General features: G+C 42.0%; 1 protein-coding gene across 1 annotated transcript in view; it reads left to right on the top strand.

Annotated features, from left to right (window-relative positions):
• The first annotated feature begins 4,759 nt into the window (after nt 1-4,759).
• Nucleotides 4,760-17,179, top strand: part of LOC139312190 (zinc finger protein 91-like) — a 162,523-nt gene continuing 150,103 nt past the window's right edge. The window contains exons 1-6 of the mRNA XM_070936775.1: nt 4,760-5,176; nt 5,460-5,574; nt 5,696-5,763; nt 7,429-7,558; nt 9,003-9,348; nt 9,598-10,456. Coding sequence (XP_070792876.1) covers nt 4,760-5,176; nt 5,460-5,574; nt 5,696-5,763; nt 7,429-7,558; nt 9,003-9,348; nt 9,598-10,456 — 1,935 coding nt within the window. The remainder of the gene's footprint in view (nt 5,177-5,459; nt 5,575-5,695; nt 5,764-7,428; nt 7,559-9,002; nt 9,349-9,597; nt 10,457-17,179) is intronic.

Here is a 17,179-nt window from a genome sequence, read left to right as displayed (position 1 = left end):
TCTTGAGTACAAAGAATAATTACAATCCAATTCCTACCTGTTCCTTTGCTCCCTCTCTTCCCTTTACGCACGGAGGTGGCTTTCTATAGAAGCTTTCTTAAAAATGAAAGGTTGCAGATGAGTCTAAGTTTGTCAAACGCGGTTGGATTGACAAGGTTTCCTGACAACCTCTGTCCTTCTGACCTCCCATGGGAACGGCACCCTTTCTCCCTTCTTTGCATGAGCACCTGCCTTGCACACAGAATCCACCAGGGGGCTCCCTTTGCAAAGAGAAGGCAACATTAGGCACTTCACTACCGGGCCGCTGGAGGGAGAATGCTACAGGTGGCTTTCCAGAAGAGGGTGAGAAGTCAGTGACGGGGGGTCTCTTCTTATGCAGAGGGCTTTCTAGAGAGGCTTTGGAGGCTGGGGACAGCAAAAAACATCACTTCCTGTCCAACCGGGATTTGGGAAATGGGCTGTTTCAGGCCTCCGGAGCGCCTCTGAGGGGCTGGGGAAGGCTGTTTTCGCCCTCCCCAGATGCATAGAGAGGATCTGGAGCCAGGTGAGAAAGAAAAACGGGCCTACCGGGCCATCACATGCCTTCTTTAGCCTAATCTTACAATTCCTCCCTCCCCGCTTCTCATTCCTTAATATATTCACAGTTTATCAGAGGATGCTAAATTTCTCTGCCCTTACAAAGTTTGAAATGATGCAGCAGGGAGGTTCTGGAGTTTGAATCAATATGATAATCAAAGGGAATTCAAGTTCCATCAACGCTCACAGTGTGAGGTAGAATTTTATATTGAATCGTCCTACTGTATAATAGTAATGTTATATTAAAAGTAGCAAGTGAATTTGTGCTTTAAATTTTTCCTCTCTCTCCCCCTCTACCTCTCCTCCCTCTTTCCCTCCCTCCCTCTCTATTTTGTACAAAGTTAGGGATAGAAAGAAGAATAAGAATGAAAGTGATAAGAATGAAAGTGACTCCAAGGTGCTAACGTTAGAAACGATCAAGCAAGAAGGAAGACTTTTGGGAATCAGTGGGGATCTACATAAAATAACATGACATTTACTTCAGAAAAGTACTTCAGTTTTTCCTAACCAAACAAACAGAAATGGAACATGGAATTGCCTCTGGGATGTGAACATAGTAAAAATAATCAGACTTATATCCACAGTGTAGAACTGAGACCTGAGTGAACCTGTATGAAGGTTCAGTCAAAGTTCTCATGAGGGAATTGTCATAGGCAGATGAATATACAGTGTGTGGGAATAGCTGAAAGGATGAAGAATTCCTGTTTTTAAGAAGAGATTGGACAACCATTTGTCTGAAGGCGTATAAGGTTTCCTGCCTGAGCAGGGGGTTGGACTAGAAGACCTCCAAGGTCCCTTCCAACTCTGTTATTCTGTTATCTTATGTCAACAAAAGGAGCCAGAATGACGAGAAGCCTCCAAAATGCACATGCCAAAGACTTTCAGACATTAGGGCCATATTTTGCTTTGTATGATGTGATGAGGCTAAGAAAAAAAAATATTTTTAGTTAAGTAAAACTAAACATCAATGTGTGGTTACCTTTCTGACATTATTATTTTTTCTTCATCTTCAATTGCATTTAAACTTAGTAATACATGAAAAAAAAATGGTAGGATTTGGGTGGGAGAGTATGTTTCAGGTTTCAGAGATTCATGCTGGTTTGAAGCTGTTGACAGGCAGTCCTCACTCAATGACCATTCATTCAGCGACCTCTTGGACTTGCAACAGAACTGAACAAAGGGACTTATGACCAGTGTCCAAAGTTAGGGCATTGCAGTGCCCTCATAGTCACATGACTGTGATCTCCGCTATTAGCATCTGATTTCTACTTATGACGAATCCCCCCCCCACACACACACACACACCTCCCATCATGTGCAAAAATCTCTTCTGGCTTCCTCAGAAAATGAATACGAAAGCCAGCAGGGAAGGGGACAAACCTCTGCCACAGAATTCAATGGGAGAGGTGCTGAAAAAGGTCTGTGGATCTATTTTGGGACAGACCTTTTCCAGCCAACCTCTTTGAGAACAAAAGGGCTGCCTGTCAGTTTGATTTTGCCCTGCCTGGTAAAATATCCTTCTGGGTTCGGCTCCAAGTGGGGAAAAAGACACTGGAAACATGGAGACTGCTTGGAAAGATGGTTTAATGGTGGACAGGATCACATGGTTTGAGTTCCTGAACAGAAAAAGGGCGGAGATGCTGTGAGTCCCTGGGTTTTATGTCCTCTCTGGCTTTGAATTTCCTGGGGCCCAGAAAGAGTATCCTGATTGGTTGTCAGACTCCCAGGGGGTGGGGGTTTTAGGTAGCCTTGCTGGATGATGTAATCTTCCCAGGTGCCATGTGGTGAATTTCTGTTGGTAGATGGGTCCTATTGTGTTGCAGATGATGGCCCATTGAAAAAGGGTGGGGGGGCAAGAAGGTGAGCTGCTTAGTCTTTAAAACATGCTTCTCCATTTCTCATCCAGGGAAACATAATATTCTGCCTTTTTAATATTTCCTAAAATATTTCATTCTTCTAGGAAAGGGGTGGGTGCTAACTTCCTACAAGACAAAGAGAAAATTATAAATCAACTTGTGGGTCATTAGGAGTCCTTGGTGCTCTATGAGCTTCCTTGTTTTCTTGCAAACGTTTCATTACCCTAACTAGGTAACATTATCAGTGCTAGTAAAGAGTGCTGTTTGCTGTCACAGAGGAGACCAACCTATTTTCCAAAGGACCAATGGTAGGCTAAGAAATAATAGATGAAAATTCATCAAAGAGATATCCAGCCTAGAACCAAGGAGAAATTCCCTGACAGAACAATTAACTAGTGGAACAGCTGGTCTCCAGAGGTTTTGGATGCTCTATCACTGCAGTTTTTCAAGAAGATATTGGACAGGCATTTATCTGAGATGGTACAGGGTTTCCTGCTTGAGCTACAAAACATGCAAGGTCCCTTCCAACTGTGTTACTTACTCTATTCTATATTTTAAAACTTTTAAGTAAGAAGAAGGCTGAATCCTATTTCTTCTATATCCTGCAGGTGAAATCCAGCAGGTTCTGACAGATTCTGGAGAACCGGTAGCGGAAATTTTGAGTAGTTCAGAGAAGCGGCAATTGCCATCTCTGGCTGGCCTCAGAATGGGATGGGAATGGAGATTTTGCAATATCCTTCCCCCAGGAGAGGGAATGGGGATTTTGCAGTATCTTTCCCAAGCCACGTCCACCAAGCCACACCACACCCACAGAACCGGTAGTAAAAAAAATTGGATTTCACCACTGCTTCGTTCCCTGTATAAAAGGATGTAGCTTTCTACTGAACCCTACTTAAAAGTGAAAGGGTGCACATCGGTGGAACACTGTCAGAAGCAATTGGATAAAGAAGGGTTATTGATCAGAGGAAAGCATCCTCCTTCTTTTGGGGTCCTGATGGAAAATGCACCATTTCCACTATTCACATAAGCACCTTCCCTGCACACCAGAATCCGCCAGGTGAGTCTCTCTAAAAAGAGAAGCAGACGCCGTGCAATTCACCTTTCGGCCACTGGAGGGCGAAGGCCAGAGGTGATTTACCATAGGAGAATGGGAGGGAAGTGAGCTCACTGGATCTGACGCGACACTCCGTCTCTTTTGCACCCTTTGAGCTTCGCAGGAGGTTTAAATGGGTGCCGGAAAGCCTTGAAGGGAGAAGAACTAGAGGCGGGAAGAGTAAGTGGCTGGTATGAGTGTGAGAAGTGTCTCCGCGTGCAAAAGGGGGGAGGGGTGCAGAGGTGCTGGTGCTAGAGAAGGAAGGGGCAGAAGCCAAGTCCCCATGCAGGTTCAATCTCCTGAGTCCTGCGGGTGGGAGAGCCCGGATCCCATGTTCCCCTGCCGCCCCTCTCCACACAGGTGGCAGGCAAAGGGAAGCGGTGCTCAGGAACAAATCCCCAGAGAGGAGGGAGGGTCCTGGGGAATCCTTCACCCCCCATAGCCTGGAGAAAGCTCCGAGGTCGGAGATGGGGAGAGCTTGGAGGGCAAATCTGGAGCAGGAAAGAAGAACATGGTTGCAAGGGAGGAACTGGAGGAGATTGTGCCCGCCTTCTCCTTCTGTGCTGGAGGAGACTAAAATAGGGTTGGATCCTCTGGAGTTTAATTTCTCTTAGGAGGGTGAGTGAACCAGGACATCCCCAACCTCGGTGTCTCATGTGAACTCACCTTCTGGGGTTGCCTAGCCTGTTTGGGTTTACATATTTTTGTGAACCTACCTGCAGGTTCACCAACCCTTATGTCTCATGTGATTTGGCTCTTTAAAAGGAACCGTGAAGAAAGGGAACATCAACAGGTCACTTTTTGGCATTTCATTTTTTAAAAAGTGAACTTTCATGGTTTGTTTACCCAAGAGTTTGGCATCTTGGGTAAAACCTTCTTTGTAGGTAAATGCAGACCTAGGTTTTTTATAAAGCAAGCCCTTCTTTTCAAGAAAAAAACAAATTGAAAAATTGATCCCCAATGTGTGCAGTCCTGTACTAGCTCAGAAAAATATGTCTTTCCATTGGAATGAGTGTTCTTCAGGGGTTAAATCCACCATTTTGTGTTTAATCTCACATACAGAAATAGGAAACCATTTATACTACCTCACTTGGAGGCAAAAAATTGGAGAAAGACAGCTGAAAGACTTGCTTGACCTGTTGCTACAAGAATGGGACTATGAATGCAAAGGTGTTTCAAAATCCAAAACATTCCCAGGGACCCATTTGGAATTGCACTACAGGACAGAGAAAGAATGAAAAGCCAATCTTTAGCAAGTGAGGGAACTGGAAAAGGCCCTTCTGTTCTTCAGCCTTGGACCTATGAGGAGATCTGTGCAAGAACTGGGCAGAAAATCCTGGAGGAGAAAACCACCCTTTCAGAAGTTCAGCCATGGAACTTCAGGAGCTTCCAACACCAGGTGGATGGAGGTCCCCGAGGACTTTGCAGCCGGCTCCATTCCTTTTGTAGTCGATGGTTGAGATCAGAAAAGTACACAAAAGCACAGATACTGGACCTGGTTGTTTTGGAGCAGTTCCTGGCCCTTCTGCCCCTGCAGATGGAGAGCTGGGTACGACAGTGTGGAGCAGAGACCAGCTCCCAGGCGGTGGCCCTGGTAGAAGGCTTCCTCCTGAGCCAGGTGGTGGAACAAAAGGAGAGGATGGACTGGCAGGTGAGAAACTTTTATTTGAGAGCTCAGTATTGATTAAACCTAATAGTCTAAATCTTTGAATTCTTAACCCTTGCCTGTGTTCTTTGGCATTCATTATACATGGAGATACTTCTAATTTTTGTAGGATATTGTTCTGTTATTTGTGATAGTTGTTGCTTTCCTAATTTCCAACCTCATTGATAGACCTCCAGGGCTTTGGAGGGGTGTTCACAGAAGAAGAATACACTTTTTGATGTATGTTGTCCATTAATAATAATTCTTCTTTCCTGCCTACCTTTTCAAGTCCTTCATGATGGAGATCAGAGATCCTGAGGGAAGATGGCATCCATCAAGTTCATCTCCAGAAATGTTTTTCAAGAGGATCTCTCAGGATGATCCAAATATGGACATGACCAGAGGTAATACAAGGCTCTCCCATTCCCCAGAGAGATCTCAACTGTCTCATCTTCTGAATGTCTTCTATAGAACACCATCTCCTACGTTATGAATTATGCAGTGTAAATTCTGTCTCCCTCTCAGTTAGGAATAGAAGAAAGTTGACCCTTCTTGATGGTGGAACTGAAACAGTGGTTGAAACTCCAGTTCAAGTAAGAGGAAATTAATTTATTAGATTTGTATGCTCCCATTCCTTCAGAAAGTCAAGCTGATGTACGTAGAGAGTCTCCTTCCATTTTTCCTTCTTATTTGGATTGTCTTATTTTTGTGTTCCTGAGCAAGATTAAAAGTTAAAGTAGGTTCCTTTTAGGAAATCTTTTTAAAGACCACTACCTTAAATAACTGCTAATTATTTCCAATTATTATTATTACAATTGTATTTATGCTAATTACTCACTTTTCAAATAATCCTTCCCATTTTTTTTTTGGTAACTCTTTGACGGGTTTGTGCAAGGATGTAGAAAACTTCTAAGTATACACATTAGCAATTCTAATGATTTGATTTATGTCTGAATTTGGATGCCAAACCGTCCAGTTTTGCAAAAGCTAAAAAAGTTCCTCCTCGGGATATTTCTTCCGCTTTCTTATTTTCCAATCAGTCAATGCTTCAGGCTACAAGCAGCTTCCTTACAATGTGAGGAGGACCAGAAACAAATTTCTGGCTTGGCTCTCCCAGAACTTTCATGAAGGTGTTGAAGAGAGACAGGATTGCTCTTTCTTGGGACACCATGAGACATTTACTAAAATGCTGCAAAGAATCCCCCTTCCAAACACAGAAATGTTTTCTTCTGCAAACATAGGAAGGATTGGGGTCACTGATAGGTGGAGTTTTGGAACCCCAGATACCAATTGATTCCAGACGTCTTTGATGCTTTCTGGAGGGTGGGTGGGTGAATGGATGGATGGATAATGGTAGCTCAATCGATCCAGAAGGAAACTGGTGTTACTTTCACTGATTGGCACTAAAAGTCCTGCAGATTCAGTAAAATTGCTAAAACTTTCCTGTTCTGCCCCTACTGCATGTTAGTCTGTGTGCAGCTCGACATACAGCAAAACCAACCTATCCTCCAATAAAACGGACCATGTCCGTAGATGTGAATGCTTTATTGGGAGAACAGGGTATGGTGAAACAGAAAGAAATAGGAATACATATAGTGAGAATCAAATATAAGATAAGACAGTATTCAGTTACTGCTGAACATAAAAATGAATAAATATAAGCAGTTTGAATCTCAGTCCAGCGATGCTCTGTGTGTGGGATGTGATTTTTTCCTTGGATGACCCTGTGCCATAGATTAAGATGGCTGCTTCTGTCTTCTCCAGAGGCTAAAGAAAATGGAGTCTGGCTTCCCAGCATGCATTTGGTTTGAGAGTGCAGGCCGATTGGTAAATGGGTGGCGTCAGCTCCAAATAATATACTTGGGGCCTGTTTGTCTCTCCAGCCACTAGTTGGGGCAAGAGAGCAACAATAGTATAAAGTTATAAATTGTGACATGACACTTCCCAAAACATGTCTTCAATCCAAACCTTTTCTCTGTCCATTTTCTCACATAAATCCTGGAATGCTATTTAGCAGAGCCATTTACCTTGGTGCATAGCTTTGCTTGGGAATTTATAAACAATAGGACCAGTGGTGGGATTCGGCCAGTTTGCACCACTTTGGGAGAACCGATTCTGAGCAGTTTGGTGAACTGATTGTTGGAAGAAATCATTAGGGCAGAGAACCGGTTGTTAAATTATTTGAATCCCACCACTGAATAGGACCGGGTTTTTTACAATTCCTCCTGGACCTTCTGTGTACTCTCTTTCCCTGTCAGGGGGGCCTTGTCTCCTTCGAGGAGGTGGCTGTGTATTTCTCCGAGGAGGAATGGTCTGTGCTGGATCCTGACCAAAAAGCTCTGCATTGGGAAGTCATGCTGGAGAATTACAGGAACGTGGCCTCTCTTGGTAAGGGTGTTTCTTATTCTTCAGTCAGAGACTTCAGGAAGACATTTTATAGTTGGATACCACTGGCTGTTTCTTATTTTAAAAAATCTCAAATAGATATCATATCTGGAGAGGAAGCAGGTAGAAATATGTCATTCTCCCGCTCCTAGGAAGGAAATAGATCTGTGGCATTCTTTTTTTTTTTTTATTTGATTTATATGCCGCCCTTCTCTGAAGACTCAGGGCGGCTTACAATGTGCTCAGCAATAGCCTTCATCCTTTTGTATATTTATACAAAGTCAGCTTATTGCCCCCACAACTGGGTCCTCAATTTACCTACCTTAGAAAGGATGGAAGGCTGAGTCAACCTTGAGCCTTGGCGAGATTCGAACCCTGCAGTAATTGCAGGCAGCTGGTCTTAATAACCAGCTTAATAACAGGGTGTCTTAAACCCCTGTACTACCAAGGCTCTGTTTCGATGCATCCTGTGCCACTCCACATCTGGTGTATTTTCTATTTCTACTTAGACATGTCAGTGCCAAAGTAATTCCTTGGCTTGATGTAATGCTAAACTCCATCACAGATTTCAGCTTTTTTGGCCCAGATAATTCCATATCAGTTCCTGTGAAGCCACGATAGCGCAGTAGTTAGAATGCAGTATTGCAGGCTACTTCTGCTGACTGCCGGCTGCCTGCAGTTTGGCAGTTTGAATCCACCAGGCTCAAGGTTGACTCAGCCTTTCATCTTTTCGAGGTCAGTAATATGAGGACCCAGATTGTTGGGGGCAATATGCTGACTCTGTAAACCGCTTAGAAAGGGCTGTAAAGCCCTGTGAAGTGGTATAGAAGTCTAAGTGCTATTACTATGACGCCCTGTCGTTCAGGTAAGTGGGTTAACTACTTCTGTTTGATTTCTATCATGCGCCTTAGAATTAGGGGTGAAATGGTGCCTGTTTTCCATTGCAAAAATACAGCTTAAACTTAATAGAAAAACACTAGTTTCCCCCCCCCCCCCACTTTCAATCATGTGATTTTTGGTAAATAAAAAACAAAATGCAAATGGAAGATAGTTTGTGTAAAGAGAAAAAGAGGAGTTTAAATATGAATTTCAAAGGGGATTTAATTCTCGCAAGTCTCTGTTGGAATTAGCACCCTTCCAATAAATGTTAGTTTTTCTCCTAATACATCTTTGGATGCTTCCTCTGATTTTTCTTTAACTCAGACCTGACTCTTGTTGAGATTTGAATATGTATGTATAATTATAAACAAAAAGAATGTTAGCTATTTTTAAAACTTTTATGCTTCATTAATATGAGAATTATCATTTATACCATTGTAAGCAATCAACCATGCTATATCTTAGAATTTGAAAAGTTTCAGAAGGCAATAATGATAATTTCCGACTGATTGATCTTTTTCTTTAATACCTGGCTATCATATTTATTTATTTCTCTTTCCCCTTGAAGGTGATAATGAGCAGGACCATAAAGAGTCAAGGGAATCATTTGAAGTGCTCAGACATAGAGAGATAATGAAGAAGCCTGCAATTCAAATGGAATTCCAAAGGCAGGAGAGAAACCCGTCAAATAATTGGAATAAGGAAAGCTCATCTTCCATTGAGGCTCACATGCAGGAGTTTCTTGAGGAAGGGGGAAAAATAGAGAAAAAATATATGAGGAAAGGTGTAAAACTATCCAAAGACACATTAGAGGTAAATGAACACTATCCATCCACATCCAAAGGACAAGATTATATATGCAAAGACAATGGAAAAAATTGCAATTGGACTTTCCCATTTTCTCAGGGAAATGGGTCTCTAACATCAGAAAAAAGTCTTCCCATTGGGGAGGATCCAGAGAAAGACTTGGAGAATGGAAAGAGCTTCTGTGAAAGGAAGACTTTTACTGCTCAGGAAAGGAACCACAAGGAGAAGCCATATAAATGCATGGACTGTGGGACGGGATTCCATAAAGTTGCATCCCTTGTGAGACATAAGATAATTCTCACCTGTGATGCGCCATATAAATGCATGGAGTGTGGAAAGGGCTTCAACAAAGAGAGTAATCTTACATCCCATCAAAGTATCCACATGGGGGAGAAGCCCTATAAATGCATAAAGACCTCTGGATGCAGCAGCAATCTTACTGCCCATAAAAGAATCCGCACAGGGGAGAAACTATATAAATGTAAGGAGTGTGGAAAGTGTTTCAGTGTAAATTCTTCTCTTAAATCCCATAAAAGGATCCACACAGGGGAGAAGCCATACAAATGCATGGAGTGTGGAAAGAGCTGCAACAAACACAGTGATCTTACTTCCCATAAAAGGATCCATACAGGGGAGAAGCCATTTAAATGCATGGAGTGTGGAAAGAGCTTCAGACAACCCAGAACTCTCATTATTCATAAAAGGATCCACACAGGAGAGAAACCATATAAATGCATGGAGTGTGGAAAGAGCTTTGGTGTAAACTGTTCTCTTAAATCCCATCAAAGGATCCACACAGGGGAGAAACCATACAAATGCATGGAGTGTGGAAAGAGCTTCAGCCAATCCAGTGGCCTCATTATTCATAAAAGGATCCACACAGGGGAGAAACCATACAAATGCGTGGAGTGTGGAAAGAGCTTCAGCCAACCCAGTGGCCTCATTATTCATAAAAGGATCCACACAGGGGAGAAGCCATTTAAATGCACGGAGTGTGGAAAATCTTTTAGTCAGAGCACTCACCTTACTGGCCATAAAACAATCCACACAGGGGAGAAGCCATTTAAATGCAAGGAGTGTGGAAAGGGCTTCACCTTAAACTGTTCTCTTACATACCATCAAAGGATCCATACAAGGGAGAAGCCATTTAAATGCATGGAGTATGGAAAGTCTTTTAGTCAGAGCACTCGCCTTACTTCCCATAAAAGGATCCACATGGGAGAAACCATATAAATGCAGGGCATGTGGAAATACTTTTAGTCGGAGGAATCACCTTACTGGCCATCAAAGATCCACACAGGGGAGAACACTTTAGACTGTGTGTACTCTAACCTGAAATAGGCATACAGAGCAATCCCCCTCCCTCACCTGGGTACAGCCGACCATATTTCACTCCTGTTATGCCCGAAGTATGTCCCTCTCAGGAAAAGAACTCGGTCAGCCATGAAAATGGTTAAAACCTGACCCAAGGGCGCTCTCAGTCAGCTGCAGGACTGTTTTGAAACTACTGAGTGGAGTGTATTTGAACATCGTGATCTGCATGAATACACCAATGCTGTATTCTCTTACATCAAAGCATGCACGGACAGTGTAACAACGGATAAGTGCATTAAAGTCTATGGGAATTATAAACCCTGGATGACTACTGAGGTACGGACGCTTCTGAGAACCCAAGATTCTGCCTTTAAGGCAAGGGATAGTGATATATACAGAGAGGCAGGGGTGAAGTCCAGCAGGTTCTGACAGGTTCTGGAGAACTGGTAGCAGAAATTTTGAGCAGTTCGGAGAACTGGCAAATACCACCTCTGGCTGGCCCCAGAGTAGGGTGGGAATGGAGATTTTGCAATATCCTTCCCCTGGAGTGGGGTGGGAATGGAAATTTTGCAGTATCCTTCCCCTGCCACGCCCACCAAGTCACACCCACCAGGCCACACCACATTCACCAAGCCACACCCACAGAACCGGTAGTAAAAAATTTTGGATTTCACCACTACAGAGAAGCCAGGGCAAATCTTAGAAGGCATTAAGATGGCTAAACAACAATACAAACATAAGGTGGAGAACCATCTGGCAGATAACAACCTGAAGCATGTGTGGCAGGGACTGCAGCATCTAACTAACTATAAGGGCAACACGAGGAACACGGTCAACGCTGATGCCTCATTGGTGGAGTTGAACACCTTCGCCCGCTACGAGGTGAAAAGACCCAATCCCGTAACCGCTACCCGCCGGCCTTTTGATTCCCAGCCACTCACTCTCTATGAACACCAAGTGAGAGCTGTATTGAAGGCTGTGAATTGTAATTAGACAGCAGGATTATAGATTAAGAGTGTTTGCAGACCTGGTTCTTACTTTATCTCAACCTATAGAAGTGGCTCCCTATGTTTTGGATTTGGTAGCTGAATATGGTAAAGTATCTGGATTTAAAGTAAATTTATACAAGACAAAGATGATAATTAAGAATCTATCTGTGACTCAGAAGAGTTAGGATAACGGGGTTTGAAGTAGTTAAAAAGGTTAAGTATCTAGGAGTATATATTGCAGCCTCAAATACGAAATTGTATAAAAACAATTATGAAATTCTCTGGCAAAAAGTACAGAAAGAAATGGAAAAATGGAAAAAGTTACAACTATCACTATTGGGAAGGATAGCAGCAATAAAAATGAATATATTTTTATTTCTATTTCAAATGATACCAGTGCTTAAAAAAGATGGAAATTTGATGGAATGGCAGAAAGGGGTTAATGCTTTTATTTGGGCTGGGAAGAAACCAAGAGTGAAACTGAATTAAAAGAAGAAGGGATAATTTTTACTTGGTTTCAGTATGGTCAGCTCCAAGCTAGATGGAGGGAGGATCAAAAAATTGGGGTTATGCAAAATGAGGAAAATTTGGTGAAACAGATTAGAGATCAAAGTCAGATGCATATTAAAAGGTTGTAGAATGCCTTACTGGAAATAGACTCAGAAACTGAATTGGTTAAAGATTGTATGATTAAATGGGCACAAAGCTTTCAGGAACCAGTGATGATGGAAACGTGGGAAAAGATTTGGGTCAGAAATGTTAAATTTACGCAAGCACAAAATTTGAGAGAGAATTTTTATAAAATGTTTTATAGATGGCACTTAGATCCTAAGAAATTATCATGTATGTACTCGAATTTGCAAGCTAAATGTTGGAGATGTGAATGTAATGATGCAACCTATTACCATATATGGTGGACTTGCAAGAAAATCAAGGCATTTTGGATAAAAATTTGGTGGGTGATGCAGAACATTTTGAAAAGAAGGTTAAAATTTACTCCTCAATTGTTTCTATTGGGTATAACTACAGACTGTACAGTTTTAGAGACTAAATTGATTTTGAATTTAATATCAGCAGCTAGGCTGCTGGTAGCTCAATATTGGAAGAAAGACTCTTTGCCTACTATTGAAGAGTGGACATTGAAAGTAACAAACCTAGCAGAAATGGCGAAAATCTCGGCGTATTTGAAGGACCACACGCAAGAAAGATACGTATCGGAATGGAGAAGATGGATTGATTATATTCAAAATAAGTATCAGACAAGAAAATATCAAATAGCTTATGAATGACTGTTAGTATTAGAAGTATTTGGTTATCGATAATGGAGTTAAGGTTTCAGTGGGGGAGGTAGTACTTTGAGGATAAGTAGATTAATCTAGTTTATGTTTAACTAAATGAAATACCTTGTATTTTGCTCTGGGAAGTCAGGGGGGAGGGTGGGATGAAGGGGGGTAAAGGGTGGGGGGAACAGGGGGGAAAAATTTTCTCCTTTTTGTAAAACTTTTTAATAAAAAAAAAAAAAGCGGAAAAAAGGCTGTGAATCCTTATAAAGCTGCAGACCCAGATGTGGGGCTGGGGATAGTGGTAAAGAATTGTGCCGATCAATGAGCAGGGGTCCCGACAAGAATCTTTAACATCTCCCTGCAAACGGCCTGTGTTCCACCATACTTGAAAGCAGCCACTATTGTCCCGAAGAAAACAGCAAACTGCCTAAATGACTACAGACCTATTGCATTAACGTCTGTAGTGATGAAATGCTTTGAGAGATTGGTTCTCCAATAGCTTAGGACATGCTTCCCACCGGACTTTGACAAATACCAGTTTGCCTACAGGGGGAATAGGTCGACAAACGACGCCATAGCTACTGCTTTACATTCTGTAGCGGGCCATCTGGAGAAACCCGGGAACTATGTCAGGATGATTTTCATAGACTATAGCTCGGCCTTCAACACCATTCTGCCGAGCATCCTTATCGAAAAGCTGACTGACTTGGATTTTCCCTCTTCCATCTGTGACTGCATCAAAGACTTTCTGAGGGACTGGGCACAAACTGAGGGTTGGGTCTGTCATATCCACCCCACTGAAGCTTAGCACTGGCTCCCCACAGGGCTGTGTTCTCAGTCCCTACCTGTAATCACTGTACACACATGATTGTGTATCGTCTGACCCATCCACTGTGATCATTAATTTCGCAGGTGACACCACCATACTGGGTCTTATTACAGGTGGAGACGAAACAGCGTACAGGCGGGAGGTTCAAAAACTATCCACATGGTGCTTAAAAAACAACCTGCATCTGAACATCAGCAAGATCAAGGAGATGGTGTTGGACTTCCAGAGGAAGAGAGAGGAACCTGCCCCACTTTACATCGAGGGGGGCTGTGTAGAGAGAGTGAGAGTCCATCTCAGCGAAGACCTCACCTGGAAAAACAACACAATCCAGGTGGCCAGGAAGGTCCAAAAGCGACTCCATTTCCTTAGAGTCTTGCATAAAAACAGGGTGGAACAACAACTGATGACTTCCTTTTACCGGTCCAAAATAGAAAGCGTCCTCACTTATTGCATCACGGTATGGCATGCTGGTCTGACAGCCGTGGATAGAAAAACATTACAGAGAGAGGTGAGCACAGCACAAAACATTGCGGGCTGTCCCCTGATACCACTAGATAAGATCGCTAGGGCTTGCTGCTTTAGAAGAGTGAGGAAAATTCTCAGGGACAACTCTCACCCTGGTCATCACTTCTTTACTCTCCTACCATCGGGAAGGAGATATAGAAGTATAGCCAGTCGCACAAACAGGCTGAAGAACAGTTTTTATCCGTGGGCTGTCAGACTCCTGAATGCGAAATAACATCATAACTATGTAGTACGATGGACTTTCAGGGCCAGCGTAACGTGTAACATGTTCACACTGGTGCAATAGGACTGGATGTTTTGTTAATATGATTTATTTGGTTAGGGATTTTCTGTCTTCAATGTGAGTTGTATTGTCTTGGGGGAGGGGGTGCACTGAGGGAGCTCAACCAATTTCATTGCACATATGTTGTGCACTGACAATAAAGATTTGAATTGAAGCCAAGATAAATGTATGGATTTTGGAGAGGGCTTTACGAGGAGAAATGACCTAATTTCCCATACAGAGATACGCTTGGGTGGGAATGTATGTTAATTCTAGAAAGTTAGTTACATTTATGAATTTTTGTATTTACAGAGACTGAGCTTGCAAAGAAATTTTTTCTTAGCTTGATCCTTCCTATTGTCTGACCAAGGGATATGAATTTACTAATGAAAATAAAAACAATGGCTAGGTGACTTTTTAATTATGACCTCGATTATTGGTGGTTTCTATATTTAAGTACGATTTATTTTCTTTTCAAAAGTAAGATTCCTACTTCCCCCACTTGTTTGTTCTTCCCACGTGATCACATTCAAAAGGACTTGAATTTCCCTTTTTTTCCTAATCTTTCCCTTTCTCATTCATTAATAGACACCCAATTTATTAGAGTGCTTTTCTCTATCCTCAGAAAAGTTGGAAATGGTGCAGCAGAGAAATTCTAGACTTTTTAAAATATACATATATAATCCAAAGAGAATTCAAGTTCCATCAAAATTTAGAGTGAGGTGGAATTTGATATTGAATTGTCCGCTTAGGTAATTGTGACATTTCATTAACAGTGACAAGTAAGAAGTTTTCTACTCTTAATTTTTCATGATTCCCCTTCCCTCTCTTTTTTGTCCCAAGTTAGGGATACTCACTAAGATAACAAAGTGATGCCACTGTGCTGACATTGCAAATGATCAAGCAAGAAAGGTGACAATTGGAAATCAGTGGGACCAAAATAAATAAGCTTGAGTTTAAAAAAAACTATTTCAGAAAATTACTTGTGATCCTCCTGACCACAAATGAAACGGGGAGCCACCTCTGTGATGTGAAGAATTCAAAGACTCAAAGTTGCATCCACAGTGTAGAACTGATCTGAGGCAGGTACTATGTATGGAGAAGCATGGAGCCTTCTTTAGTGAAAGGCCTCATAACCTGAGGGAATTGTCACATGCACATTAATGTACAATGCGTGAGAAGAGCTGAAGGGATGAAGGATTCCTCTCTCTCTAAAGGATCTAGAACAATGAGAAGCCCCCACCCCCAAATGCATGTTTAAAATCTTTTTTTCAAGCAATACACCCAAATTTCACTCTTCTAAGGTGTGATGAAGACTAAGAAGTCGTCTAAATTTGATTTAAATAAAATTAAATATCAGTGGAATAGTTACATTCTAGTCATGTATTAAGCTCTTTTTCTCTTTAGTTGCATTAAAAACATTTAAATATATTTAAATGTATTTGGGTGGGGGCATAGTCAGGGTTTCAGAGGCTCCTGTTGGTTTGAATTGGCTTATTCAGGACTTTGCTAATTTTTCAGTCCTCCTTGAAACTCTTAAGAGATCCTTCAGAGTGGCTGTTTTAGAGGAAAGTGAGTTTTGATCCTCCACAGGAATTTTCTTAATATTCAAAAGATCACAAATGATTCCTACACAGTAAGTGGAAGAAAAATGTGGGATAGACGGCATCACCACCAGATGGATTTGTAACTGGCTGACAAACCGTACTCAATGAGTAGTCCTTAATGACACTACATCTACATGGAGGTAAGTAAGCAGTGGGGTACCACAAGGTTCTGTTTTGGATCCAGTAGTCTTCAATATCTTCATAAATGACTTAGATGAGGGAATAGAAGGGGAACTCATCAAATTTCCTGATGACACTAAATCGGCAGGAACAACCAACACCCCAGACAACAAGCTCAGGATCCAAAAAGATCTTTACAGACTTGAACAATAGGCCCTATCCAACAAAATAAAAATTAATGTGGAGAAAAGCAAGGTTTTCTATCCGGGCAGGAAAAACCAAAGGTACAAGTACAGATTAGGTGAAACCTGGCTCCAAAACAGTAACTCTGAGAGGGACCCTGGAGTCCTAGTGGACGATCACTTAAACATGAGTCAGCAAGTGTGTGGCAGAGGCCAAAAAAGCTAATCCAACCCTTGGTTGTATAAACAGGCATAGAATCAAAACGATGTGAAGTATTAGTACCGCTTTATAAAGACTTAGTAAGACCACACTTGGAATACTGCATCCAGTTTTGGTCTCCACATTACAAAAAAAGATGTTGAGACTTTGGAAAAAGTGCAAAGAAGAGCAACTAAGATGATTAAATGCCTAGCAGGATTTGGGTTTGCTTATCTAGGGAACTGAAGGACTAGGGGACAGGAAAGCAGTATTCCAGTATTTGAGTGACTGCCACAAAGAGACGGGGGTCATTTTATTTTCAAAAGCACCAGAGGACAGAACAAGAAACAATGGAGAGAAGCAACCTGGAATTAAGGAGAAACTTCCTAACAGTGAGGACAGTAAACCAGTTGGACAAGGGCCTGGACTAGAATACCTCTAAGGCAGTGGTGAAACGTAAAATTTATTACTACCGGTTCTGTGGGCGTGCCTTGGTGGTGGGGTAATGTGACTGGGTGGGCGTGGCCAACTTTTTTTTTTTTACTTTTAAAACCATTTTTTCTACAACCTCTTCAGCCGAAGAGGTTGTAAAAAAAAAATGCTTTTAAAAGCCTCTGATGATCCCAGC

This window comes from Pituophis catenifer, unplaced genomic scaffold (genome assembly GCF_029215685.1).
Source record: "Pituophis catenifer annectens isolate HBS135680 unplaced genomic scaffold, rPitCat1.0.hap2 SCAF_2, whole genome shotgun sequence".
Classification (NCBI taxonomy): Eukaryota; Metazoa; Chordata; class Lepidosauria; order Squamata; family Colubridae; genus Pituophis; species Pituophis catenifer.
Note: the sequence above shows the minus strand (reverse complement) of the source record. Positions and strands in the feature narration are given on the sequence as shown.